The sequence below is a fragment of the Dromaius novaehollandiae genome, chromosome Z (genome assembly GCF_036370855.1).
Source record: "Dromaius novaehollandiae isolate bDroNov1 chromosome Z, bDroNov1.hap1, whole genome shotgun sequence".
Taxonomy (NCBI): Eukaryota; Metazoa; Chordata; class Aves; order Casuariiformes; family Dromaiidae; genus Dromaius; species Dromaius novaehollandiae.
In genome coordinates this window covers 25,340,972-25,368,405 of record NC_088132.1, presented here as the reverse complement: position 1 = coordinate 25,368,405, position 27,434 = coordinate 25,340,972, and the positions used below count along the sequence as shown (strand labels likewise).

Below are 27,434 nucleotides of genomic sequence, written 5' to 3'. Positions count from 1 at the left end.
TTCACTAGAAAACACCCTCTCTTGTTGTCACTGTGATTCACTTATCTTCATTCGGTTGATGTTGCTCAGTGTTTGCATGCAGAACAGCCATGCTCGTGCTGACGAAATGTCTGTTTGATCTAATATCTTATCTCCAGCTGATAGCAGATGCTTATGGAAGCAGTACAAGAGTCGAGTCAAGTATAAAGGGAACTTTCCCTTGATTCATCCTACCACAGGCTGGCAATTGATTTAAAGACTTCTTCAACTGGAAATTGCATCTGGATCTTTGTGTATTATGGGGATTTGTTGTAATCCTGTTCTGACTCCTTTTATATCCATGACTTCCTGCGTCAACAGGTTCCACAGTTTTATTATATGTAAGTTGATTAGTGATGTCACAGATTTGCCTTATATTGAGATATGGTTAAAGTTTTTTGACTGTATAAAATAGACCTGTATTATACAAAAGGCCCCCAATGGAATTATATTCATTTTTTAAGAAGAGTCTATTGACTACTTTTGTTGTTATTGTACTTATGGGTCTTAAAATAAATACCATGGCCCAAACTCTGGATAATGGATTAAAATCAGAACATAAAAATAAAGCTGCCTTATAGGAATAGGTAGTAACAGCTTGCATATGCACTTGCATCCATTCTGTATTTGTACAAGACCTATGATACTAAAGTCCTGTTCCACCCTGGACTCTCCAGAAGTCATTACAATGTAAGCATACAATAACAAACTCACAGAGCAGTTGTGTTTAATTATACAGCACATGTTCTTATGCAAACTAAATGTCTCTATGCAATGAAACAATCCTGGTCAGTATCTGGGGAAAATATTACAAAAAACAGTCTTACCTCTCTTCCCCAACTCCTTTTTTTCATAGGAAATATTTCTTCCTCTCTTTGATTTTTCAAATTTATTTTTAGTCTTTCAGAATGTCATAAAATTCATTATTACTATATTGACTAAAAGTGGTACTGTAATAGGAGTTCAGTTTTCTTCATTGCAACAGCCAGAATATTCCTTGTCCTTTACCTCTTTATTGCTTTCCCAAAGACTTCAGAGGTAACTATCCGGCTTTTGAAAAAATCCCAGTTTTCCTATGCAGCGTAAACTCTTTGGGTAAGCATGTCAGACTGGCAGGAGACAAGCTATGCTCATATGCTTTGATTAAGTAAAAATGACTGATACACTTTATGAGAAGTTACATTTCTAGTGAACTGGGCTTTTAAGCCAAAGAAAAAAGATACTAGAGAAACACTTTTAGGGTTTTAGGCAAAATAACCAACTTAATAAAAGAATAATTTTCATTCCTCTAATAAATATGCGTAACTTCAGGAACATATTGACACAGATAACACATTTTTGCAATGCCTTCAGATGCAAGCAGACAGATGCAACGGTTCCTACTGAACTTGAACACTGAAACCTCCTATCCTGCAAATGCTGAAGCATGAGTAACTTCTATGCACATAAAGATTTACAGTGAACGCAATGGGGTTCTGCACTTATGGGAGTGTTTTGGGGGTTAAAACCACTCTTTTCTCCCTCAGCGTCCTTCATCGTATTACAGAGCACTTTTCCCCGAGGAGAGCCTCCTCATCGGTAGCTTGGAGGGCCCCTGGGCACTCCTGGCTGTGCCCCTGGGAAGCGTGGGTTTCCGGGAGGATAGCCTGGTGCTCCGTACCCTCGGGGCCCCGGAGGCCGTGTCACAGCCACATGTGGGGGAGGAAGGTTTCCTCCTCTGCCCTGGGGGGATAAGTGCCCATTTGGGGCTGGGCCCGGATGCTGGAGGGACGGGGAGGAGCTTGCTTCCTGCTGCTGGCTTGTCTTCTTCTTTGATTCATTGTCTCCTTGTCCTTTCTTGTTATCTGAAACATATTTGGAGAACAGCATTGAAGGACGAAAATGCAAAACAGAAATTCCTTGCTAGACAGATTCTGCTGCAGCCTACCCTCTCCCGAATATGAAGGTGGCTGACATGCTTTCCACAAGGTTCTTCCGAAGATGATCACTTCTAACGCATTTCCAAGCCTTTCTCTCTCAGTCATGAGCCTCTAAGTGTTTTGTGGCACACATGGAGAGGAAAGTCTAGAAATGTTCAGGAGTAAGGAAATAGCCTGTGAAGTTCTTCAGGATGGGTCGAAACCTGCCTGGCCAAGCTAGGCTTTCTGATAAGGACTGCTACTGTACTGTGTTCTCAGTGCATCTTCTGTTGAACCTTGGCTTAGAGGCCATATGCTGTCCTGAATGGTCCTGGATCAAAGAAATATAATAGAAAGATACAATACTTGAACCATACTGATTTGCAATATGCAAGAGGGATCACTGACATTCAGATCAGACTTTACGCAACTTTTTTGGACTGGGACCTTACAATATGCTACAGTTGTGTTGTTTTATTACTTTGGTAAAAGGTTTTGCTTGCTGTGGAATGTTGTTACAGTATTTCTTCAAAAAGCCACAGGGAGAAAAATGGACTGGAGATTAGGCTAATAATTGTAAGACAGTGTTGTGACTGTCGTTGAAGGCATTACTGCAAGTGAAGCAATAAAGGCAGCAAAGACAACTACAGCCTGACGTACAAATATTCCTCAACCTGAACAATTCAAAACAGTCCTTACCTTGATTTGGAGTGGATTCATCTTGCTTGTTGTTTCCTTTTTGCTTTGGCTGTGGTGGTTCTGTCTCAAAAGGGTTTTCCTCTTGTTCATTTGATTTTTGTGCTTTTTGTTTATTTCTTCTTTTATTTTCTTCTGCTTGCTAGAGGGAGAGAGAGAGAGAGAGAGAGAGAGAGGTCACATTTCAGTGAGCTGACTGGCTTCTCTAATATTTAGTAGAAACAAAAATGAACAGTTGTCTATTCCTTACACTTTGTAGCTTCTTTTTAAGTTCCAAGTTAGCTTCCTTGTAGGACTTGGATGTAGCATTGAGATAATAAATACTCAGGCTAAATGTAAAGAAAAAGAATATATCTTGTTAGGTAATGATTTAAATATAAAGAATTTTACAGTATTCCTATGGCAATAACTACAACTGTGCGATTATAAAAACTGTATCTTTTCCTCATTTATATCTTACCAGTAGTAGTATTTTGACAATTAACAACACACTTCCTCACAGTGTGAAGAAGGCACTCTTATTTCAGGGATAAAAAAAGGCTGAAAGGAATTATTCCATCTATGAATATTTCACATGCAATATTATGGTAGTTAAGGAAGATGCTCCATAAAGCTATGCCTCGCTCTGAAGTGTGTTCTAGAGAATAGTTTGTGAAAGTTAATTAACTTGTATGACATATTTAGAAATGACTAAATGATATTTATAAAAGCTTTTTAACTTACACAATAGGCAAACTCATGTACTGCCAAGAAAACAGCCAAAAGCATAGGTTTTAATTTTTGCTCTAAATTACAATCTCTTTCTACCAAGTAAAAACACAACTGCATAATGAAGTTTTTATTTGCCAATGTATTGTATTAGTTTTGCGATAACTCTATGAAATTACCATTTTTTCACCATCCTGATTTAATTAGAGACATGCTTATGTGAAGTCTTTTACTGATGTAAGCAGTAAATAATTAATCTGCATATGTTGTTTTCTCTGCTTTGCCTGATTTTGCCTTGAATTTTCTTTTCTTCTTCTTTTTTTTTTTTTTTTCCTGTCTTTGCCTTGAATGATTCCAAGATAGGAACAGTACTCAAGAAAATCAGTGGGAGCCGAGACCATGTATTTCAGAGGACAATCTGTATTCTTTATTTTTTCCAGCCAAGGGTTAAACAGAACGTGATTTTAAGTGAATCTTGGCCAAATTCCATCTCAAAATTTCAGTTTACTCACAGAAGATACTTCTGTAGTTTCTATTGTATTCTATAATCTTCTGTTGGCAGTGCTACAATGCAGGGTTAAATCCCAGCTCATTTCCACCAAGAATTAACTTTTAGTTTAGCAGTATACTAAGCAATCCTATATATGCATATTGCAGTTTACAATAATTTTATCTTGAAGGACATTTCACAGTCTCTGAGAAAGGCTATTCAATGACCATTATTCTTTAACAGCTCCCGAAATATGGAAAATTCCTACTAGCCCTATTCCACAAAGTGGCTTTGGACATGACGGATTTCAGACAGATAGTTGAGATAGGAATGTCTCCATATGTTATCTCCACCACCCTGTCTCACATTCCAGGCCCAAAAGCATAGAGTGCTCTTTTTATCAAGGAAAGTCTCAGGCACTCAGGATCAGACCTACTGAGAGTTACCGAGAAATAACTGTTTCATGGTGGTCACAGTTCTGAGAGCTTTCTACTGAAATATTTAAGGATTTATGATATGTGTTCTGCCTACTAAACAGGCTGAGCAAAGTCATTGCACTTCAGATTCCTTATAAGCTTTTGCATTTTAATAGTTTGGCCATTATGGTAGCAACAAAAAAATTAATAAAAAAAGCAATAACAAAAACAAAGCCATTGAACAAAAAAGACATTGCCCTTTGTGCACAGGCACATTAATTATGATCAAATAAAAGGCTCATGAATTCTTCAAGTCCCTCACCACAGGGCAATCATTTAATTAGATACCCAGGCAGCGAAGACAGAATGAAAAGAGCTTAACCGACTTTGGAGGAGGCAAGCATTGAGTTAATATTGAGTTAATACATACACCATCAGCAGTATGAAAGGCAGGACGAGCCCAGGGTTGGAAGCATACCCAAATACCTTCCCAAACCAAGAAGGGAAGTCGTGCTCCAAAGTTTCTGATATCACTTCAAACATTCTAGTTTTCCCACTATTAAATAGAAAAGGTGACAGTGTATCACATACAAATATTCTGGCAGTGGCAGTGCAGTAGTATGAATACTTAGATGAACCACATCACAACAAACTTGGGGCAAGGACAAGAAACTGTAGAAGTTAGCGTTATTTAAATCTTAAACTGTCATTATTTAAAACAGCATTTATGCATTTTAAAGAGAGCAGTGGATACCAATACTTTTTAATGTCTGCTAATAGATCCTGCCTGTAGTTTCCAACAAGTGCTTGTTCTGTCACCAAGATTAGTTCTCCAAGGATCAGTGTACTGATCTGTGAACTCCACATCACCATCCATAGTGTGGAGGATTATTTGTGCTCTAGGGAGTCCTTGAGACAGACTCTTGAGACATCCCATCTTCATATGATTGAGAAGTCCACTAGCAAATAGTGTCCATTCAGCGGTATACAGGCCCAAATTCTCTCTCTTTGCTCTGTATCAATCCTACAGAAGTCGACGGCTCTGTTTTAGGACATTTTAGTTATTTTTCTAGCAAACTAATAACTTTTATACTAAGTTTTCCCATAACCAACTTTTCTAAAGTATTTTTTCACTAGACCTTTAACACACAAGTTTTTCTTGCAGAATCATTTTAATAGATGTTCCAAATGTTCTTGTCTTTTTATTTTGCTTTTGGCTGTGCCTCCCAAGGTAGAGTTTGACATTGTTTACCTGAATGCCTGACAGCGACATGGCTTTTTATGTGCATTGAGACCAACTGGCAGGTTTACTTGGTTAAAAGAATTGCCACTAAATTCACCAAATTGCCTCCAGCCATTGAGGTTCTCTATCTCCTATTTTTAGTTCTTGTAAAACATTTCTGCCAATCAGATCATTTTCTTAGTTTAATGATCTCAACCTTTATGCTCGTCCTGCAAATATAACAAGATTACAGGGGGAATTCTTCCTTCAGATCAGCTCGTCCTCTCCCCTTCCTCCCCACCAATGGTAGATGTGAAATTCCACTCTCTTCTTATTCTTCTCACCAGCACACACAAAGCTTCTTCTGTTCCAACTTTGCTAGTTCTGTCCTGCCTCTCCTACTCCTGGCAGATCTAGAAATCTCTGCTTAGTTGTATATGCTGGCTTTAAATTCAGGATTAAAAAAAAGAATTGGAATTTTCATAATGGATAAGCCACTGACTTACCAACAGCAAAACTTTTATATATATATATATATGTGTATATACATATATATATATATATATATATATATATAGCCACACATTGCCAGTATTTATCTGCTCACCAGTTGTATTACCTATATAAAGGTTGAATGAACCTTCTTTAGTTTATAGCCCTTCCCAATTAAAAGCTGTATTGAGGATTTTACATTTTTGATGAAGAAGAAAATATCTTTGCATTTGACAGAGGAAAAGTTACAGGTTACATGAACCTTCTCACTTCTTTGAAAAGTAATCTTACCGTGTCAGTAATATCAGATTCAATAACCGCAGCTACTCAGACTTGACTCCAGATGTCTCTCTCTGTACTTTCTTTGCTATGACTCAGTTAATAAAAATCTTACTTAGCGTCACTTGTTTTATCATCGCTTCCCTAAAATCCAAGCAATTTTCTGTCTCAGCTGAATTTTTTGCATGTCATGCAGTTCTCTCTCTTAGTGACTGACTATTGCAGGTGGCTAGAAAAGATCTCCCACAGATGGCCTTTGGCCAAAGTTAATGTGTCAAGACTTCTGCTGCTTTACAAAGTGTACTGGGGATTATGCAGAGATCACTTTACCCATGACAGTAATGTATTATTCAAGACCTTCACTGGAATCAGGAAGCCTCTTTTACTGTTCTACTGTTCTTGCCCTACTGATACTTTGTTCAAAAGCAATGACTGGAGCCTTTTAAAAAAATCTGAATTTTATGTATTAACTGCTGTTGTGTACTCATTAAAGTTGTATCTCATGCTCAGAGGCAAGTAGAGACACTGAGAATGGTCCTGGACTGTGGCAGCACCTCAGCTAGCTTGTATGCGAGGCACATGTTTGCACAAGTGCAGAAGGCCTGTTTTTTCAGAAGAGACCAGCAAATGTGGAGGTCTTGAAACCTGAGAAATAGATTCAGCATCACAGAGGTAATACTACAGCTGCATGAAATGAAATACTGTGCCACTGCAGAAATTCAGAGCAGCCAAAGACTGTAGTGCCTCCTTGGCAAACCACCACTCACCAGCACTCCAGTATTCCCATCCTGGCATGGCACGTGCGGATATTTCCTGCAACCATCGCTTTCAAGCCAATAGACGAGAGATCCCTAGCAGGTCACTGCCCTACTCCCTAAGAATAATTCCTGACTTAGTTACAGTAGTAACAGTAAAATTTTTCATTAAAATCAACAAAAGAAAAAAGAAAAAAAGATTTTCTCTTCTACATTTTAGGAAAAACTTTAAAAACAACTAGCCAGTTTTCTAAGGTTTCACCATCAAGCATCATGCGCGATTGAAAAATGACACAGAATTAAACATTCAGCCTATCAGACACTAAAACTTCCCAAGGAAGCTCCTTTTCACTATTGGATCATTCACTGTGATGCTGTGAGGCAGTTTATCTCATCAGTAACAAAACAAGGACATAAAATACAAAAGACCTGAAAGGACCACAGTCAAAAGATGGTGGGATGGAGACAATCGTGTACACAGCAGGCAGCGTGGACAGAAAGAGAATGAAGAGCAGCATGGCCATGTAGAAGTTGTTGGATCTGGAAGCCTTGAAAACCCTCTCCTGGGGCACATTGCAGCACATCACTGCCCAGCACTGCAGGTACATGGAAGTATGGAGGCGGAAGACGTTGATCGCTGGGAGGCATGGAGCATAAAAAGATCCCATCCTAGAAACCAAACAAACAAAATATAACCAGTTTGTTACAAAATTTCTGCCTTGCTAGACAGGCCACCCATTCCCTTCTTTCATAGGCTTGTTTTACAGCCACACACGCTGTGCATGCAGAAACCTAGTTCATAAAACATTTACATTTTTTCTACTGGTCTTGTCTCTCTGGTCTTTTGTTAAGAAGAACTCCAGGCACATGGAGAAAACTCTCTATATGAAATTTTTCTTTCAACATTCCAAAGCCCCTTTTCTCTGCAAATATAATCACCACTTAATGAAATATTATCCACCTGTACTTTGACCCTTTAATTCAGGTAGGATCTCACTTTTGTATTGTGTACAGAAAGATAAAGCAAATTTAGAAAATTATCAAAATAATCTTTTTCTTTATTATTGTCTTGTCACCATTTTAGGAAGGATATTTTTGCTAAGCTGACATTTATTTTACTTCTGTTACCATGGTTATTTAGTGACTGATTCCAATGAACTGCTTATTGATTTGCCAAAATATTGTGTTTTCCTTATTATCTACAGTTGCATGGTTATGACACTGAAACAGCTGAGACCATTTTATTTTTATCTGACCTTGTTTGTTGTGCCCTGCTGACTGAAGAGCAATCATTTCCATCAGCATGGCCAAGTGACACAGAGTGTAAGGGATCAGGAATCGACTTCTTCCTTGACCACTGGCCTGGTCACCAGGACTGAGCCACTTTGCCTCTGAGTGCCTCAGTTTTTCTATTTACAAAATAGGAAATAGATCTATTTCTCTACATGGTTGGAAAGACCTCCAGAGTACAGTGATGTCATGACAGAATGAATATATGATATTGATATCGCTCCTTCCTTATTTCATGCATCTTTAATGAAAAGTGACGGTAAAGACGTTGGTAGTCTATGGGTGAAGGCAGAGGGCACTTCATGGCTCTGTTTCTTATGGTTACAGAAATCATTGCAAAACACTCAACTTTGGCAAGCTGAAACTCTGGGTAATTCATGGCTGCTATCATAAGTTCTAGGTATAACATTTATTGTAAGATACAAGTATTCTTTCCAATGCCACATTAATATGGAAAAGACTTGCAAATGACTTGCAATCCACTTGCTTCATGAAAGCAGAGAGAAAGAGAAGAAAGGAAATTTCCTAAGCACATGGTCTCTCTCTCATACAGAAATATAAAGGCACACATACATGCCTCTCAAAGCCTTTCTAGCTCTGTGATACAGCCAACTCACCAGGTGCACCTTAAACTTGTTATTCTGTTTCAGATGAGCACAAGCATGTGCAGTGGAATATGTAAAACTATATAAAACAGAAACAAATTTATCCTCTATATAATACTATGGCTTCTGAAGTATATATTTACTATAATTCAGTCACCATTTTTTTAAAACTATTCTAATATGCTTAGTTCAGACCTTTTTTTAAAAAAACAGCACAGTTCTAGCGCCTTACTTGGCACAGCAAATATCAATTGGCATGTAAATGTGATCCTAGCTCTGCAATTAGTAGTAACATAGATAGTACAGTAAGATAGATAGTAAGATAGATGCCGTATCCACATAGCATCATTGGGACACAAGTCACAGATTCTGTGATAGAACATATATATTGGGACATTGTGCCATGGAAGTGCACGACGTCTGTATGGGTAATGAAGTATAAAATGATAGCTGCTACATATAGAAGTTTTCTTAGAGAATAATCAGGAATCTCCTCCCTCATCCAGTCCCCAGCTTCTTTCAACTACAGTGATTTCCAAAGTATTAATTACAGCAGCAGAAAGTGTGAGTGAGATCAATCGTGTATAAAGTGTGCAAGCACAGGTTACACTGCAGCCTGATCACTTTGATGAGCAGCAGCCTGAGAAATGTTTCCTATTAGAAACTAGGATGCCACTTTTAAGGCAGACAGGAACATACTGATTGCAAAGCTAAGCTCACTATTTAACTCCAAGTGCCATGTGCAGTGCAGGTCCCCTGCACTTCAGCAGTAGGTTGGACTCACTCTTCCCATGCTCCGATGGCACACAGCAGATACGTGGCCATAACTGATGCCGTGCTCATCTTACCAACGAACCCTTCATCTGAGCAAGCCAGTGGGCTTGTAATGCCCCTTGGGCTTGCACGAAGCAAAAAGTCTAATCAGCAGAGTTCTGTTAAAGTTAAATAAATCAGGTCTAAACAATAATTAATTCAGAGGAGCAGTCAATAGTGCTTGAGGAAGATGGTTCCTGAGAAAGACAGAGCATCTCACAAGGAGTCAACAATTTGCTTTCTCAGCAAACCCAAATAAATAAAACCCAGAAATGTTATAAAACAGATCTCTCATGTAGCAGTGTTGAGGACTAATACTGCAGCAATAGCATTTTATGCACACACACACACACACACACACACGTGTATATAAATTTGTTTTAAGGCTTTTTTTTGCCACAGGGCACATGGGAAAAGAGTATAAGATATTTGGAAAGCCTGAAATTAAAAGCAAAACAGGCCAGCTGCTTGCTCTGCTGTCACAAAGGACTGCAGCTGTCAACCCAGCTTTATACTGGTTAGTCTTACCTGTTCATTGCAAGATACTGCTGCATCTGACCCCATAATCTTAGCCCGGAACTGGTTTTGGAACAATTATGCTGATTTCAATGTGCATGAGTTTGATATATATTGCATGATGCTTCTATCAGACTAGAGCAATGAGGTAGGATCAGCATGTGAGAAGAACCTTTACAGATACTGCTAATTCTTGCATTCCTGCAGGGAATGCTGACCCATAAGAGACCTCTAGAACACAACACCCTTTGCCACACCTACCAGATCATGCCTTGGTTAAAGATCAGTCCCAGCACGTTCCCACTTATATCAAACTCTGAATATGATGGCTGAAAGAAATAACACAAATGCTTTCATTAGGCTTGCACAAAGCTTTTTAAGATGATTTACAGTAGATTAAAGCTGTCACTTCCAACAGCACAAACATACTGGCATTGTCTTGTCAAGACTCTTGTTACATATTATCAGTGAAACATGAAACAAATTAATATGACTCAAAGCCAACAGGCAGACTTTAATACAGCTTGAAGCATTTTATTGAAGATCCTTTTGAGCTGTTTGTACAGAGGAAGGTGCTAAGAGAGAATAAAAATAGCTCTGGGTACTGGGTGAATTTTAAAATAATGATTTGTCAGCTTCCAATTGAAGTGGCTAAAAGAGATTGTGGTGGTCATCTAGTCTGCTCTCCAATAAAGCACAAGCCGTGCGGCTTCCCTGAATTAATTCCTGCTTGAACTATAGCATATCTTTCGTATTTTAAATTTAACAATTGTGCTGTTGAAGAATCCATTTTAAGCATTGATAGATGGTGCCAATGGTTGACTGGCTTTCCTGTTTAATATGTATATCTTATTTAGTTCAATTTTTACTTCAAAACCAAGTCATCAGGTCTCATTATTGCTTTGTCTGCTAAATTGAAGAGCACTGTGTTGTAAATTTTTGTTTCCAGTGCAGACATAGACTGTCATCAAATCATTCCTTAGTCTTCTCTGCACTATTCATCTCATTCTGTTTTTCCAAACCTTAAATCATTTCCAGAGATCTTCTCTTACCCTATTTATTAGCGTCTCTCTAATTCATGAATGCTTTTCAACTGTGAACACTGAATACACTGCATTTGAGCAATGACTGAGATTCACAAGTATTTGTTGGTGTGCACACCCAAACAAAACTTTCCGGTAGGAAATAAGAGCTGTAAATTTTAGGTAGACACCAAAATGTCTGACACCAAAATGTTTGATTCAAACATATTATCGCTATGCTTTTATGTTGTCACAAGACTTCGTTCTATCAGCTCTCTCATAATAGTCAGTTATACTACACCACAGCCAGTAACTTGCATGATTCACTGTAGTGGGTGGGCAAGAAGATCATGAATGATGTATACCATCCAGGTAATAATTACTGATGACTGATGGAGTAAGGATATGAGGTACAGGAATAACTATTCTCTTGAGGCTGAACCAAGCCAAAGATATCCTATTAAAAGAACCATATTAAAGTCACACCTTTGGATTGTACTTTTGGAATGTGTGCAGCCCCTGTGCTCTTTCTACACAGTCTTGTGTGCATGCACAGATATTTATGTATATGTTTGCATCAAACTGCTATATTTATGTTGTGTGTATTTATGAATTTTCTTCCATACAAGGAAAGATTAAATAGACTGGTAGTCTTTGACTTGGAAATAGTTGACTAAAGGGAGCTATACAGGGGAGTAGAATATCATAAATGATGTGGAGAAGGTGAATAGCATCATATAGACCTGTATAATGTGTCACTGTTTTTCATAACATAGTAGCTAGCAGTATCAGAAAAACTATCTGAAATTGAATTTTTAAATAAATGAAAGGAAGCACTTTTTTACACTGTATGCAAATTAATTTGTGGAATTCATTGCCAAAGGAGTTTTTGGTTGTCAAAAATATTTGAGGGTTTAAAAAAAAGTCCAAAAATTAATGAACAAAAGCTACTTTGGTATCTTTTGTCACAGCTACTAACCACAATGGCACAGGTACAGCCTCTTGCTTAGAAAGATTTTAAGCTCAGAGATTGCCAGAGATTCAGTGGTTTACAGTCTGCTTTTCAACTGCTGGCTGCTGGCTGAGACAGGGTACTGGACCTGAGGAACCCAGTAGAGCCACTCTTATATACTGCCAAGGAAAAATTTCACTGTTTTATTAATAATAAATTGGATTCTATAGTACCAATGGAAACTATCAGTTAAGCTGAGTTTGCTAAATATGTATTGCTGATCAGGACAGAAACTGTCAAGTGAACACAGAATGATGTTCAAATTTAAGTCTGTCAACAAAATGAAAAATCTGGACGTGACTCACCCACAGATTCCTAGTTCCTTATAGTCTCTAATAGTGTAAAGACTTAGAAAAAAAATGCATTTCAAATGTTCCTTTAGATAAATTTCTAGCTTTTTTGCACAGAAGGAACAGCACAAAGGTTCTAGGCTACAGCACCAACTCTGATTCCTTAAATCAGGAATCGCACAAAGGTTCTAGGCTACAGCATCAACTCTGATTCCTTAAATCAGGAATCTCTGAGTCCTTCATTCTTTAAATGCAACACATCTTTTCCTCGGGGCACTAATTGCATTCTTTCTGTACAAGTAATATATTCCTAGCACCCTCTACCAACGAATGCATTGTTGATGCTTTGAGAACAATAATATATCATGGAAATGAGGCATTCCCTCATTGCTGGATAAATATGCCGCAGCTCCCATTAACAGTGGCGAACCCTTCGCAGGTGGGCTGTGAGGCTCACTCTCCCTGCTTCCTGACAGTCAAGAGCCGCTCCCTATACTACCACTCTCTATCTGTATGTGGCTGGCTGCCTAGAAAGAAGGATGGTATCTATGCAGCTCTTTAGTCCAGTATCTCAATTAAAACTCTCGGCTTTATAGGCTTTGTTCTATTGATTCAATTACTATAGTGTATTCCTTTAACATAACTAATGGTAGAAAAGCAACCAGCAAGAGTTAAGCCTGAAGTGTTAATGGACAAATTTGTGCTTCTCCAACTGGCAACCCGAATTCAAGCCACGCTGTCCTACAGTACACTGCATGGCTCTCAGCTCTGGAACACTGGAGGCACTGCACAGATCATGCAGTTAGTAGCCGCATTCAGCTGCTCTGGATATCCTAGGGCATCTCAAATAGCACTAGGCACTGTATTTCAGCAGCTGAACTCTACCCTCAGTGAATGCTTTAAACCTTTTGAGTAAGGTTTGTACCTTACTGTAACATTCAGTCTGCTAACTTGTGCTACCCTGAAAAGAGTGAGAGGAAAATACCAACTGGGTTTCTGAGACAGCGTGCTCTGTCTCTCTGCCAAGCCAAATGCACAATGGGCAATAGCACTTTGCAACACATAAGGATATCATTTTAAATGTATGAGTAATCCCACTGGAAATCTGCGTGCTCCAGTAGCTTGCTGACTGGAGTGTTAAACAAAAATATCCTTTGATCCCTTAGAGCCTCCCTATTGCACAGCTTGCTAGCATGCAGAGGCTGTGAGCATCCCCTCACCCAAAGACATTCTCACTGGGTTCTTGATTACAGATATACCAAAGGGTGCAGTGATAGAGAAGGCTCCCTGTAGCATACCCCTCTCAGAAACTAAATCTGAAAGCTTTTTCTAAAGCCTACATTGGTATTTGTAATTCCTGCAGAGAATGAGGAGGGACCCCTGTTTACCGTATTTCCTAGCTATGCAGTAAGACTTAAAGGTTGTCAGCTTTGGCCTTGGATGTCAGTGCTATGGAGATCATACTCTGCTCTGCATCCCCTTCATCATCCTTCACTGAAAACAAAAAATGCCGCTCCTCATCTTTCTCAGTCCCTGCATAAAGAGCAGCTGATTCAGACTAAATGGCAATAGAGAAGCAGCTTCAGGAAGCCCAAAAGCAGCAAAAGGGATGCGAAGTCACCTTAATTAAAGGGTCTGTCCTACAGTCATCAGAATGACTTTCAGACTTGCATCCATTTAGGCTCTTTCATTGATTCTGGATATCCTAATATGGAAAATGTCCAGACTACCACTTCAGCATCTTTGGAAAATATGAAGTCTGAGCTATTTCCGGTCAGAGGTAGCCTTGGCTACAGAGATTCATGCATTCTCCACATCCAGGCTCAGCTATTACAATGCCTGCAGTACATATGAAAATATGAGAAAGCTGCAGAGGCAATTTAAGCATATGAAAATACGTTGTTCCAGAGCTCCAGAAACTGTGCTGGCTCTCTGCCTGTACTATGATCAAATTCCAACATCTGATATTGCAAAGGGTATGACTTGTTTGTCCACAGGCTGTCTGGCTGGTTGTCTCTCCCCAGCCCTACACCAGCCCTGGCTGAGACTCCCTGTCTCAACAGCGAGAAAGCTGAACCTTGCTATAACAGCTGAATTTTCATAGTGGTTCAACAATAGCTGTGAGATTGTTATACCAGAAACCACGAAAACAACAAAACTTTCCCTTCCCCTGAGCACTGATCATTTCCCTGAAGATGGCTCTTAGTAAAGGAAGAAAAGCATGTACTTGTGAAGGTAAAACTATGAGGAAGCGAGGACAAATAAGCGGACGGCAGGACAGCTATGAGAGCTGTTCACGCACACGTGATCGAGATAGCTTTACATGGCTTAGCTCTTTTCCATAACAGTTAGTATGTGCAAGAGAGGCTTCAGGAGGAGCTTCGCAGACTTTCCCTGGCAGGTGCCTCACAGGTGAAAACTGCAGCCGTCAGTGCAGCTATCTTAGCCAGCTAATTTAAATCTAGCTCAGATCTGTTTAAGAGGGAGAAAGTCTCTCCAGGGTGAGAAGCTGGCATACCCGCATGCTTATGCTATGGGACTCATTAACTTTGTTTCGGCTAAACTAATTCCAGCAGAAAATATAGCTAATAAAATTTCTAGAGCAACTTCTTTCATGCTTTTTCCCACAAACACTGGCTGTCTCAGTACGTTAGAAACCATTTAAGAGCCTGACTGAAAGTCCACAAAAATCAATGAGAGCCTCTCCACTGTTTTCCGTAGAACTGAGGATGAGGCTTTAAAATGGAAATGAGTCAAAAATGTGTACCCAGTTTGCTTACATAATCAAATGAATAAAAATGTATTTCCTAAGGTTACCAAAGCCTGCAGAACAAGGCAGATATAAAGACAAAAGCAAATTCTGAGAAGAGCTAACACTTAATGTTGTTCTGGGATTTTGAAGGGGACATGTCTAGTCAACTATAAACTCTGGAGGCTTCAGAGGAAAATGTAATTTACTACAAAAATGTCAAGTGATAATCTGACAAAGACATGTAAAATAGCAAATCAGATACTTACAAATCCATACTCTAAGTCCCAGCACCAGCAGTAATTGAAAAACCTAACGAAGACAGCTCTCAAGAAATCACCAATTAGAATTGTGATATATGTCGTCATCGTGTCAGAGACTGTCAGCCGCACAAATTCCTGTTAAAGCAATATTTTCTTCTAAGAATATGTTTAGGCAGTTAACAATTGTAAAAATAATTTGAGAAGCAGAGAAAAAACTGCCCCTTATTTGTTGCTCTAATTTGTATTCATATTTTCTCAGTCAAGACTTCCAGAGTATAAAAACGGAATTCTTTGCTGATATCTTAAATCCCTTTTGGTCCCTATGACATTGGGAAGATTCAAAAAAAAAGGGGGGGGGCTTACTTCCTATAGACGTACCAACTCTCATGAGAGAGATATGCAGAGCAAATATGGAGAGGAAAGAAGAAAATCCTAACAGAAATCCTCATTCCTCTGATATGCTTTCAGGAAGCCCCACTAAACCCTACTGTATCAGGCCTTAGCCCCAATTGCCCAGAAGGCTCTTACTCTCTCTGATCTCAAATTAAGGAGAAAGTTAACACAGTGATAAGCTTTCGGTGTTCGTCGCTTGTCACTCAGTGCTCTTCAGACGACCAGAGAGGCTGTTTTCTCCTGCCTGTCTGCTCCCTACCAGTGCCTTCTCCAGGACTGGAGATAACCACATAGGGAGACTGAGTGAGTGATGGAGCAACAGCAAAAAGTTGTGATTTAATGGTTTATTCAGTCTCAGGAACAAAAAAACCAACAAGAATGAGGTATGATCAAACAGAGGAATAGGAGGTGTTGGGAAAGTCTTTGGAAATGGCATTTTACATGAATAGGTCAATGAGCAGGGATGTCCAACTGAATCAAATAAATTGTCTGGGCAGATTTACCATTAAACCACTGCTGTTGTATTGCAGCATGCTACTTAGCTAAAGATAGAGATACCTTCGCAAATGCACACTGCTGGCAAGATCTGATTTAATGTATATTTCCCTGCTGAGCTACTCATTTTTTATCTTTGATATAGGCCTATTTTAGACAGAAATTGATCTTGTCTGATCAAAATTCTAATATTAGATGCTGTCAGCTATCAAGAGAAACACATGAGTTCTTACTAGTTAGGGTTCAAAGAAACTAAAATAACTTTTTCTCAGCTTTGCAGCTAAGGAAAAAATAGGACCTTGCCATTATCTTGTCCCATATCTGCATTTCATCACATCTTTTCTTGCCTTAACGCCACTCAACAACTAAAATAAAGAGGGATTTTATATGATGTCTTGTAACAGATTATGATCTATTTTCAAATATTAGCTCAATTGCATTACCTGCCCTACCATTGTTTCCCAGCATGGCCCTCTGGGGACATCTGCAGGGTCCACCTGTATTGGAGGAGCAGTTGAATTTTCTGGAATAGTACCATTATATAGACTGGCTTCCCATATTGTCATGTTATACTTGACTATCTTCTCTTCTTCCAACTAAAAAATAAATAAATAGGAAAACAACATTATGAGCTTGCGTTACCAACTCTCAACGGTTTCTACTCCAAGACTCCCATTTCCAGCTCAGTCATGGACATGTTTCACAGTATAAGAGAAGAAATTATCTCTTTGACGACTCTGTGACATGGCTGGAAATCCTTGTCTTTGCCCTGCTACATGCTAAAAATGGTGAAGGGAGGTCCACTGTAAATAGCTTGCCTTGAGATTGATTTCATCCATCAGGGCAATAATGAAAGTGTAGAGATTGCCAAGGAAAAGAGCAAAGATGCGTCCCAGCTGCCATCTTAGAGCTATTCGAGGGTGGTAGTTTTCCAGAGAACTGATTACATCAAAAAGTGTTGGACAGAACATTCCTAAAAGTGACATCACCATGTTCACCTAGGTAAAAAGAAAAAAAAAAAAAAAGAAAGAAATATACAGTGAAATGTTAGGGGCAAGTTCTTTGATTATTATTGGTTTGAGAGAAGAGTGTATTTCCACTACTACTTTTCAGTTGGTATTTGATTTAATGAGAAACAAAATCAGCTTGGGCAGTCACAGGATGTTTTCACAAAGAAAGAAAGAGGTGAAAAATCAGTAGTAGTCTACCACAGACGGATATATCAGGTCTTTTTTATACTGTATTGAATTAAATTTATCTGATATCTCACCCCAAATTAATTCTACATGTCTTTGCTGCATAGTCAAATTCAAGTCAATCCTTCTTCTTCCTGCCTGTTGTTCTTTGAAGCCTCTAATAACATTAACTCATCGTCATAGCAGTATGGAAATGGAATGAGTTTACCGAATGCAAACTTAGAAGAAAAGAACAGTTAGCTTTCATAAAAAGTCTGAAATTCAACATGGATTATACATTCTACAGAAAATGAGGCATTCCAAGGATCTAATTTCACATCTGCTTGAAACTTTTGGTGAAATAGTGTAAAATCCAATTAATTGTATCTGCCAAAAATGAAAATAACTGAAAAGGTGTAAAAGTGCAGTTTTTCAATTTCAAATAAAATTTCATTTAAAAAATGTATTTTCAAGGGACTAAAAATCCCCAGCCAACAGGAGACTTTCTTTCAAGCTAAATGACAAAGGTTAGTGGAAAACACAAAGATGTTTATTTGAGATGACTCATATATAAAACAAGTAAGAAGAAAGGGTTGATTTAGTCACAAAAAACATAATTGTTCACAGAACTCTAATCTTTCAATTGCTCTGAAACTAGCATTTCTCAGCCATACTAGAATCTGTCCTGCTAAAACCGATACAAATCTTAATACATTTCTAGCTTCCTGCTATCAAGAGAGCTAAGACTGGATCTTGGTTGTCAGAAGTCGTGTGGCAGCAGAAAGGCACTATGCCTACAAATTAATTCATCCACTTACAAATTTGTACATTCTTACTCTTACAAAACTTTTTCTGTTGGACTGGTGATTTTAATTAAAAGAAATAAATAGCTTTCCTTTTCCTGTTTTTCATTTTCTGTTTTTTAATGAGTTCTAGAACTAATTACTGGATTTTTGTATTTATAGGCAATCAGTAGTACATTCTGAACATGTCTTGTGGTACTGTGTAAGAAATAGTCATAGGCAGATTTTAACGATCACAGGAATTCATTGACGTTTCCTATGTATTTAGGCTGTGTTATTTGTCACTGGGATTAGTCTGTTAAAATAACAATAAGGTACTATTCTTTCATAACAGTCAAAAAAGAAAGAAACAAACAAACACATGTAGCTGCCGTCACTAGCAGTATTTGACTTCATATCTGAAAAGGTAGGATTTATATTTAAATCGCTCATAACCTCAACCTTATTATGTTAGCAGCTGATGGGTTTCATAGCTTAATCTGTTTCAAAAAAAATTCTCTTTTATGGCAGTTGTGGATCTTCTTAGGTTTTGGTACCTCTAGAAGATAGTATTAAGCACTAGAGTATCCAGCTCTAGATGAAATGTTAGTGCTTAATACATTGGGTTTTTTTCGTAACAGTAAAGTGTGCAAACATTTTTATCTTAAAATCTTCAAAGTATCTAACATTATTTTCAACATATTTTGTCTCAGTCCCCACTAAGCCAAACAATTAATGCCCAATATAGCAGCAGATGGCAAACACAGACGCTCACGCTGGAGCCAGCCACAGCCAACATGACCTACCATGAATCCTTGAAATATAAACTTATTGTAACAGGCTGCATATCCCAGTTATCAATCAAAATACTCGGTCCTGTTTTGATCCTGCTCAGTCTCAAATCAAAATCATTGCTAATTCTGGTCTGTTGTATCCTCTTGTGGCATTGAGTCCCAGGGGACAAATATGGACATAACACAAGCATAGACATTCTGGGTCACACCAGAGGTTGGCCTAGCCGGACAGATGTCTAGGGCACAGCAAGAACAGGGCAAACACATTGCTTTCCTTTTTTTTGTTTTGTTTGTTTTTCAGCCTGAATCCTACTTGACTCATTTGATGTCCCTTAGTTCTTGTGCTGGAAGACTTAGTTAATGTGCATTTTGGAAGAAAAGATGTGTCCTACAGTAAGTTTTAAATACAGCACCTGCTAACCTTACAGAAAGCTTTCTTGTTGCTGCATTATAGGAGAGGCAGGACTAAAGTCACTAGTTTTGTCTTTAACATCGAAGATTTTCTATATTTTTATTATGTTCTCACTTTTTTTACTGCTTATCTAAAGCAAGCATGTTCATTTCCTTTCTGTATAAGTATTTTTCCATGCCTTGATTATTCATGCTCCCCATCTTGAGAGCATTTCTAATTCTGGAGAAAAAAACATTACTGGGATGGGAGGTGAAACAAGGCACAGAAACTTGCAAGCTGAAAAGTGGGGAATGATTGCAACCAAAAGTGTAAGGTTTTACTGAGATAAATGTAGCCTACTGAATTTTTGAAATCCAAAAATATTGATGGGTTCTGTGTTTCAAAAGCATAAGCATTTCTCATACAAGTTTCATAGATACATTTTCATAATTTTTTTAGTTTGGTGTAAAGGATTTTGTTGGCCAGAAAAGAAAAGCAAAAGTATATCTTCCAATGAATTTTAACCACATCTATCATGATTTCAGGAAGGGGCCAATTTATATTCTGGATTTTTTGGCAACTCCAAGCTCAGGTGCTAGAGCCAGATTTTCTTCTGCTGTTTATATCGGGGACAGTGCCAGTGTTCTGTGTGACTTAAAAATTATAGAATGATATGCCAGAAGAGGGGTGACATGCCAGCATGCATGCAAGATAGAGTTATACTCGATAGCCAACATCATCTTATATTCAGTATCTGCTGAGTGAATCTCAAAAACACTCTCCGCCCTACGGAGATGACATTTCTCAGTAAGAAGGGAACAACAGTCAAGAGGTACCCACTAATTAGCAAAAACTGTGGTTCCAAACACATTCTTTTATTCTTTTATCTCTCCAGGAGATTAACTACTGTAGAGACCAAACCCCTGTATGACACTTTGAAAGCTAGAAAATTACAGCTTATACAAGCCTTTCTGTTTTTCCAGCTGCTGCGAATTTGATAAGAAATGCTGCGACTGCAGTCATGTCTGAACACCAGCCCCCCCAGCACGTTAAACTGTGCCAGCACAACATTAAATACTGAACACTTACTGCTTGTTGGTTAAATGATAAGTTCATTAAGAGTAAGCAGTTTAGTTAAAATAAATCATTTCTTCCACCACCAATGATTGTGGTTTGTCTAGCACCTGCTGCAGGAAGCAGTAACAGAGATCTGTTTTTCTAATAAATATAGTTTCATTTTTAAAAAGTAATTAGAGTAGAATTTGTATTTCATAATAATAAAAGCTGTCTGATGATTTCTAGAATTAAAACTGAGCATCGATTTAATAACTTCAATACAAATGCACTGATCTACTTCATCTCACTGCTAGGAACTCTAAGATAAATAGCAGGATATTTTTGGCAAAAAATCTATGGAGTCATTTAAGCTTGCAAGATATGAAATGTGAAATCTATACATTTTTACATCTGGAAAAAAATCAAATGTATATCACCTACCTTCTCTTTTCCCCAATTAATTCATGATTTGTCCACAATTACCCACCAGGCCACAGCCATGCATGGGGAGAGATGCAAAGCCTGATGAAATCCCATAAGAGCCCTGGTCTGTCTGTTTCCCACAACTTCCTTCTCCTCCCCATCATGGGCTAGGCTGTTTCATCTGAGCCATGACCCCACAGGACCAGGTACCGCTGCGATAGAGAGGAAGTTAAGCCTCACTGAACCTGAGACCAAATTTGTGTAGGCTTGCAGGTTCATGGCAGAGGGGAATAACCAGAGAGAAGTATGGTGTATGTAAGACATGTACTTCAGCTATATGTAAGAGGTATACTTTCATTTGCTCGGAATAGTACATCAAGCATTAATGGCCTTTTTCTGATCAAAATCTCAGTGTTTCTTCATGATACAAACATAATCTGGATTTAGATGGATCTAGAAAATAGAAAAAAACATTTAAATGGCTATTAGGTAGAAGGCAAATTCACTTATTTAATTAATCATTAGCCTCCACTCAACAGCAATAGTGTGTACCTTGCAAGTGTGTTAGTTACCTGTCAATAGGTAGCTCTAGTCAAATCCTAGCAAAGCTACCTTACCCATCCTTCTTTAAAAAACATGCTCTATATCTTTGCTCTGTGATACACAGCCTCCTTAGCAGGATTTTTTTGTAAAGCATACAAACAAAAAATCCCCTGAAATGTAAACATGCATATGTTTAACTGCTTTGCAGATTGCAACATAAGCTAATATAACAGCTTTTGGTAGCACAGTCCTCGTTATCACAGATCTGTTACCACACCTTTTGAATGAGAGAAAGCTGAATTCCTCCTGAATTGCCTTCATTTGAGAGTCTGTTGTCACACTTAGAGCTCATGTTGCTTTTAGTCAAGCAGTTTTGTACATGACTTCTGTTTCCCATTAGAGGAAAATGAATTAATTTTTTTTAAGTAATTTCATCCAATGCCAGCAGCCCCACCTCTCTGGATTCCAAAGATGGATTGCTGGAGTTTTTTAGTTTTTAGTTTTTCAGTTGGTTTTTGATGTTCAAAATTAGGGAGCAACCTTCCCCATTCCACCATCATTCCACCCCAGCAGCTTTGGCAGGTTGGCATCCTTTTGCCTTACCTTAAATCAGATATCTGTTTTACCTACTAGTTCAGAATATGAGTTTTAAATAAGTAGCAGCTAGTTTTACAACATACACAGCAGTGTGTTTGTTAAGAAAGTAAAATCTGCCCAGGTTTCCATATGGCAATGCTGACCACAGCTGTGTACTGCAAACCATCCTAACAATTACTTTCACTATACACCTCCATGAGGCAGGGCTAGATCTGTTCAAAAGGTGGTCACCCTAAAAATGACATTGGATTCTTGAACTGGGCAGTTGGAGCTGGAAGGTATAAGTTTCACCCTGTTGCTGCACCGCAAAGTTATGTTCATGAGGCCCCATGTAACTTGGGGCATGACCACACACCAGTCAGTTTGCCTGTACCAGTCTCAAGAGGAAAGCAAGAGGACAACAGGCTCTTTGGAGGGATCTGAAAAACAATCTTAGTAGCACAGAGAACAAAAGGCAAAGCATCAAATGAAAACTAAATACGAAGGGACATTTAAAAGAAACAACCAAAGAATAATCATTCTAATGAAGCAGGAAGCAGGGAGACAAGAAGAATTGCTTTGTTAGACATTCACCACCCACACCCAAACTATTTAAACTCCAGGGAAAAAAAAGGCAGCGTGCAGAGCATAGGAACACAGTTTCAAACCACATCTATTATAAAAACGTGCTAGCACGAACTTCATTTCTTTCCCACCACCCGTAGTTCTCCAGACCTTCCAGGGCAAATTTCTGGGATCTTCTCACAACAAAAAAGATGAGGTAGCCGCTCCCAGCAAGTGTGCACAGGGCCAAGAAGTTAGCAAGAACCCTCAGGAATCGAGTCAAGTGAATATTTTCTTCTTTTCGGCTCTCCTGCTCCTCCACAATAGCTTCCTGCACTTGTTAGAAACAAAAGTGTTATTAGCAGCACCTTCAGGGTCAATCTTCACTATGTTTCTCTAGTTGTTAGAATTCAGTTAAATAAATTGTGAAGATGCCAATGCACACCTGGTCATCGTGTGTTGAGAACAGCTGATATTGTCTCCAAAAATCTGTTTTGGACCCTGGTGGGCCCCGGGGCTTTGGCGACCTAGAGTTTGTTTAGCCTCCGGTGGCCGTGTCCCCATGGAGTCTTGTTACACCCGCACTCATGTGCCGAAAAGCAACCAGCACTTTCTGTCAGCTTGTGAGGTGCTGTAAGGCTGAGTGGCCCAGAAGGATAAATGTGTGACTAGCTGCCACGAAAGGAACTGTCACACTTAAAAATATGTGCATCTGTGAGAAAATGGCAAAAAGTTGCATTTTGAGAGTAAGCAATTCAGAAGGAATGAAAAGACAGGAATCCCAAACAAGGCAAAAAGTGCACAGCTTCATACTGCAGGATAAAATGTTTGCCCCACATTTACCCTTGGCCAGGACTGATAGATATTAGGACTGTGGTGTAATTTTAATCTCCAGCTCCCACTTTCGCCATCAGAAAGAGCTTTCGCTCTGAAATGTCCTTGTAAAAAGGGAGTTTAGTTACAGCTTCTCACTTCAGAGAAGGAAATCGGTTGCCCAGTGGGGAAGCTAAACTCCTGCACTGTAATTATTATTCTACATGTCTCTGCTTTTCTTACCACTTTTGTTTGTTACGTAAATGAAAGGCAGCTGTGGCAGGTCTTGAGCAAAACTCTCAAGGCCTTGCTCAGACCCAGACTTCACCCTTTCTCGCTTTGGTTCCTTCTTTGCTTGCAAAAATCATGGTAAATCTGTGTGGGTTTATTTCTCAAGAATAAATCTGTCTCAACTAGTTTATATTCTTCCCCATATAGCTTTCAGCAACTGACTCTAATAGGTGTGCAGGGAAAGCCCACAGACCTTGAGGTCATCCAATTAGTAATTCTTAAACATTTGTTTTCCTGGGACCTTTTCTTTCCACTGTCTTTGACTGAAGTTATTATTTTCTGCCTGCAGCTGGGAAGGCGGGCAGGGTGAGGTGGTATATCGGCTCTAACATCACTAATGCAGAACGGAAGGGTGAGGCAGGGGACTGGAAAACGTAACTACTGCTTGGTCCTCCAGTTCCCGTGTCGTATGTTGTCAGTGTGACCACAGGTCACCCTTACTCATTGCCTGGTGATACCCTGCGGGAGTATTCCTTGTACATCATTATACTGAAAGTTACCATTTCCTTTCGAAATTGCTCTGGCATGTCCCAGTGACCCTAGTGTACAAGCGTTTTCTTCAACCTTCAACAAGCAGTGTACCTCCCCTCCACCATTTTCACTGTGATGCACCTCACATCCTGCCCCAGATCCCTCACAGAGTGACTGCGAAAATCATCACAGCCTAAGCTGAAAACAAGCCTGAGAATGCCTTGTACTGCATTGCAGACTGAGCTATGTTTCATAATTCATCTGAAAATAAAAACTTTCTCTTATGCAAGGAAGGCAACCTTTTTTTCTTATTGAAGGTATAGACTCAAAATTCTGAGGCAAATTCTTTTGATATGCTGAATAGCCCTTTTTAGACAATGATATTGCTGTCGAGTGATATCTCTTCAGAACAGAAAGAAAAGATGATAATGTCAGCTTGGCACAATGTCACCAGCATTAAAAAAGAAAACTGATATAAGCATCAGTGATACTGGAAGACACCGAAGATGAGGGCAAGGAAAACATTATTTTACAGTAGAATCATTTTGCTAAAACTAATACCGCAGTCACAGAGGACACAAAGGATGCTTCTTCCTCCACGATGAAAATGAAAGAGTTATGATGGCAAGGCACAAAGACCCGATCCCACCAAGGTATATAGCTGCCGAATTCAAATTTAAGCACCTAAATCCCAAACACAGTTAATATTTGACATTAGTTCTGTCTGGTTCGCATCATTGTGAAAGACAAATCAGCTTACCTCTCCTTAGTGAGCTCTATTTTACCTTAAAGCTTGTTGTGATGGAAGCAAACTTATTGTCTGCTGTCTCGGGATTGCCAATGAGGTAGTCCCAGCTTGTGAACATTTTCCAGCTGAAATTAAAACTAGTATCATCCCCACCACCATCTTCATTTGCATTTCTTGCCATTCTACAAAAGCCAGAAAGACACAAAAAGGCCCTATTAGAACTAGTTTTTCTATCCGAGCTTAATTTTCAAATTGCTCCTAAAATTCTAACTTTGTTCTTAAAGAACTATATTATTATGGCTGTCAGCCATGTTATACTAAATCCAGAAAGTTCAGTTTGAAAACAGAATGGAGAAAGATGGAGAAAGGATTTTCATTTTTTTAGACAATTATGTCATCATTGCACACATTTTATGTGCTTCTTTCATTAGCATTGCAGAGGAACTCTGTGGATGAGAAACTCAATAGAAAACAAGATGTCAAGAAGATTTCTCAAATAGAAAGCTGTAGAACATCCTGAACTGCTGTATATTTGATTAGAGACTTCACAAAGAGAAAAAAAATATCTAAAATAACTAGCCAGAACAAAAGCTGGTCATACCAAACCAAGAAATCACTAATACAGCTGTCTATCTTGCCTTTCATCTCCTATGCACTTATAAAGTCCAGGCTTCATTTGGACTACTAAATTCTCTATTTCAAGGTATAATAACATGGATTTATATGTATTATACACACACACACACACACACACACACACACACACACAATATATATATACATATATAATATACATGTAACAATAATTCATGCAATAATGGTTGTCCTATTTCTGCATAATTTATCTCTTAATTCAACTCATGAAGCACAAGGAAGGAATATATTGGTAGAGTATAAACCATTTAGCCTTGGGTTCTGCATTGATTTCTTGCTCAGGAAAATGCAGCTCCTTTTTTAAAGTTGACTAATGCAGCAGAGTTATGTTATTAAAACCAATAAGTTCTTCACATCAGGTTTCTGACATCACAGTGAAATATATATTCTCAAATACAGTCAGAGAACAATAAATAAATAATACTGAGCTGGCACAAACCCTGCCACTATTTTTGCTGTTACTGCTTAAATATGGAAAGGACAAGGACCAGGAAAGGGTATTGGGAGGATCTGCCGCACTGCTGCTTTCTAGACTAAGACAATTTCTTCTCAAGAGTTTCTAAAAGACAGCAAACTATTCAGTGGTTAGAAAATCTATTTCCTAGAAAAAAAACGGCCAAAATGATGGTTGACAAGTGTATAACAGGAATTTAGATATTTAATTGCATATTGGTATTTACTATTGCCATTCAGCATGCCAGTATAACTTGTGCTGCTGTATATAGATAGTATAATTTAGGTAGGTAATTTTGAGAATGAGACTAGATATGTTAGGTACACGTTCAGTGTTCAGATTCTCCAGAACACTGTTCTGTCTTCAGTTGTTTCATGTGTCATACCTTCTATCTTTTTTGGTTATAAAGATGCCCTTTTTATCCATAAATATTCAGGGAAATGCTCTCCATAATCATATTTCACAACATCTGATCTGAACAACATGGAATCTAAATGTCCCCTCAGCTAAATAAAAACTAATGTGTTTATATTAACAATTACTGAGGAGGAAGCAGAGAAAGGAGTTAAAACCTTCTTCAAAGCTTCCTTCATTTCAGTTTCTCAAAATGACATCTCTGTGATGAGTCAGGGACACAGGGTGACGAGGGCTCTTTGCAGCCAGAGCTATCACAGGTGGAGAGACAGCAGCAACAAGAGTGCCTGGAGGAGTCACGCAGGTCCCTCCCTTGGAATTAAAACAAACTGATAACTCTGAGACCAGAAATACTTCCACTTTATACTATGCACTGGACGGTTGCAGAGAAGAGCCTTAAATCCAAATGTTTTCCCCAAACATAGTAATACTCTCCAAACACACTTCCTCCCTCTTGCATGGGGACATCCCCTTTCCCAGGTCCCAGTCACACGCAGAGCAGCGCTAGCACCCCCAGTACACTGCCTTTTTGCCTGTGCGCTGACTGCACTGCTTTCTGGGGAAATGGCATGAAGCAGAAGATTGTAAGAACAGCTCTTAAGATTACCTAAATATAGATCAGCGCTCGTGTCATGTGGCCAGATGGAAAGTCAGTGGGTGCAGTGTAGGTTTTCCCAAGGGTATTTCCTTTGTTTGGGCCTTAGGGAGTCTCTGCTGGAAGGATTTTTTTCTTTTTTTCCTGGTCTGGGTGACAGTCATTGAAATATAATTCTCTGAGACTAAGATATTTCTAATCTTCAGAGCTAGGCTATCAAAGAAACATTTTAAGGGACATTCTCCAGCTAAACCAATGACTTTTTCAC

The 27,434-nt window shown here is 38.8% G+C and overlaps 1 protein-coding gene across 1 annotated transcript in view; it reads right to left on the bottom strand.

Moving 5' to 3' along the window:
* Positions 1-1,474: 1,474 nt before the first annotated feature.
* LOC135324812 (transmembrane channel-like protein 1) overlaps positions 1,475-27,434 on the bottom strand; it is a 67,132-nt gene continuing 41,172 nt past the window's right edge. The window contains exons 10-20 of the mRNA XM_064501758.1: positions 25,087-25,231; positions 22,863-23,057; positions 17,241-17,420; positions 16,866-17,018; positions 15,541-15,669; positions 10,460-10,527; positions 7,404-7,643; positions 4,657-4,782; positions 2,863-2,941; positions 2,616-2,754; positions 1,475-1,862 (exon numbers count right to left, since the gene is read on the bottom strand). Of these exons, the coding sequence (XP_064357828.1) occupies positions 1,591-1,862; positions 2,616-2,754; positions 2,863-2,941; positions 4,657-4,782; positions 7,404-7,643; positions 10,460-10,527; positions 15,541-15,669; positions 16,866-17,018; positions 17,241-17,420; positions 22,863-23,057; positions 25,087-25,231 (1,726 nt within the window). The 3' untranslated portion in view covers positions 1,475-1,590. The remainder of the gene's footprint in view (positions 1,863-2,615; positions 2,755-2,862; positions 2,942-4,656; positions 4,783-7,403; positions 7,644-10,459; positions 10,528-15,540; positions 15,670-16,865; positions 17,019-17,240; positions 17,421-22,862; positions 23,058-25,086; positions 25,232-27,434) is intronic.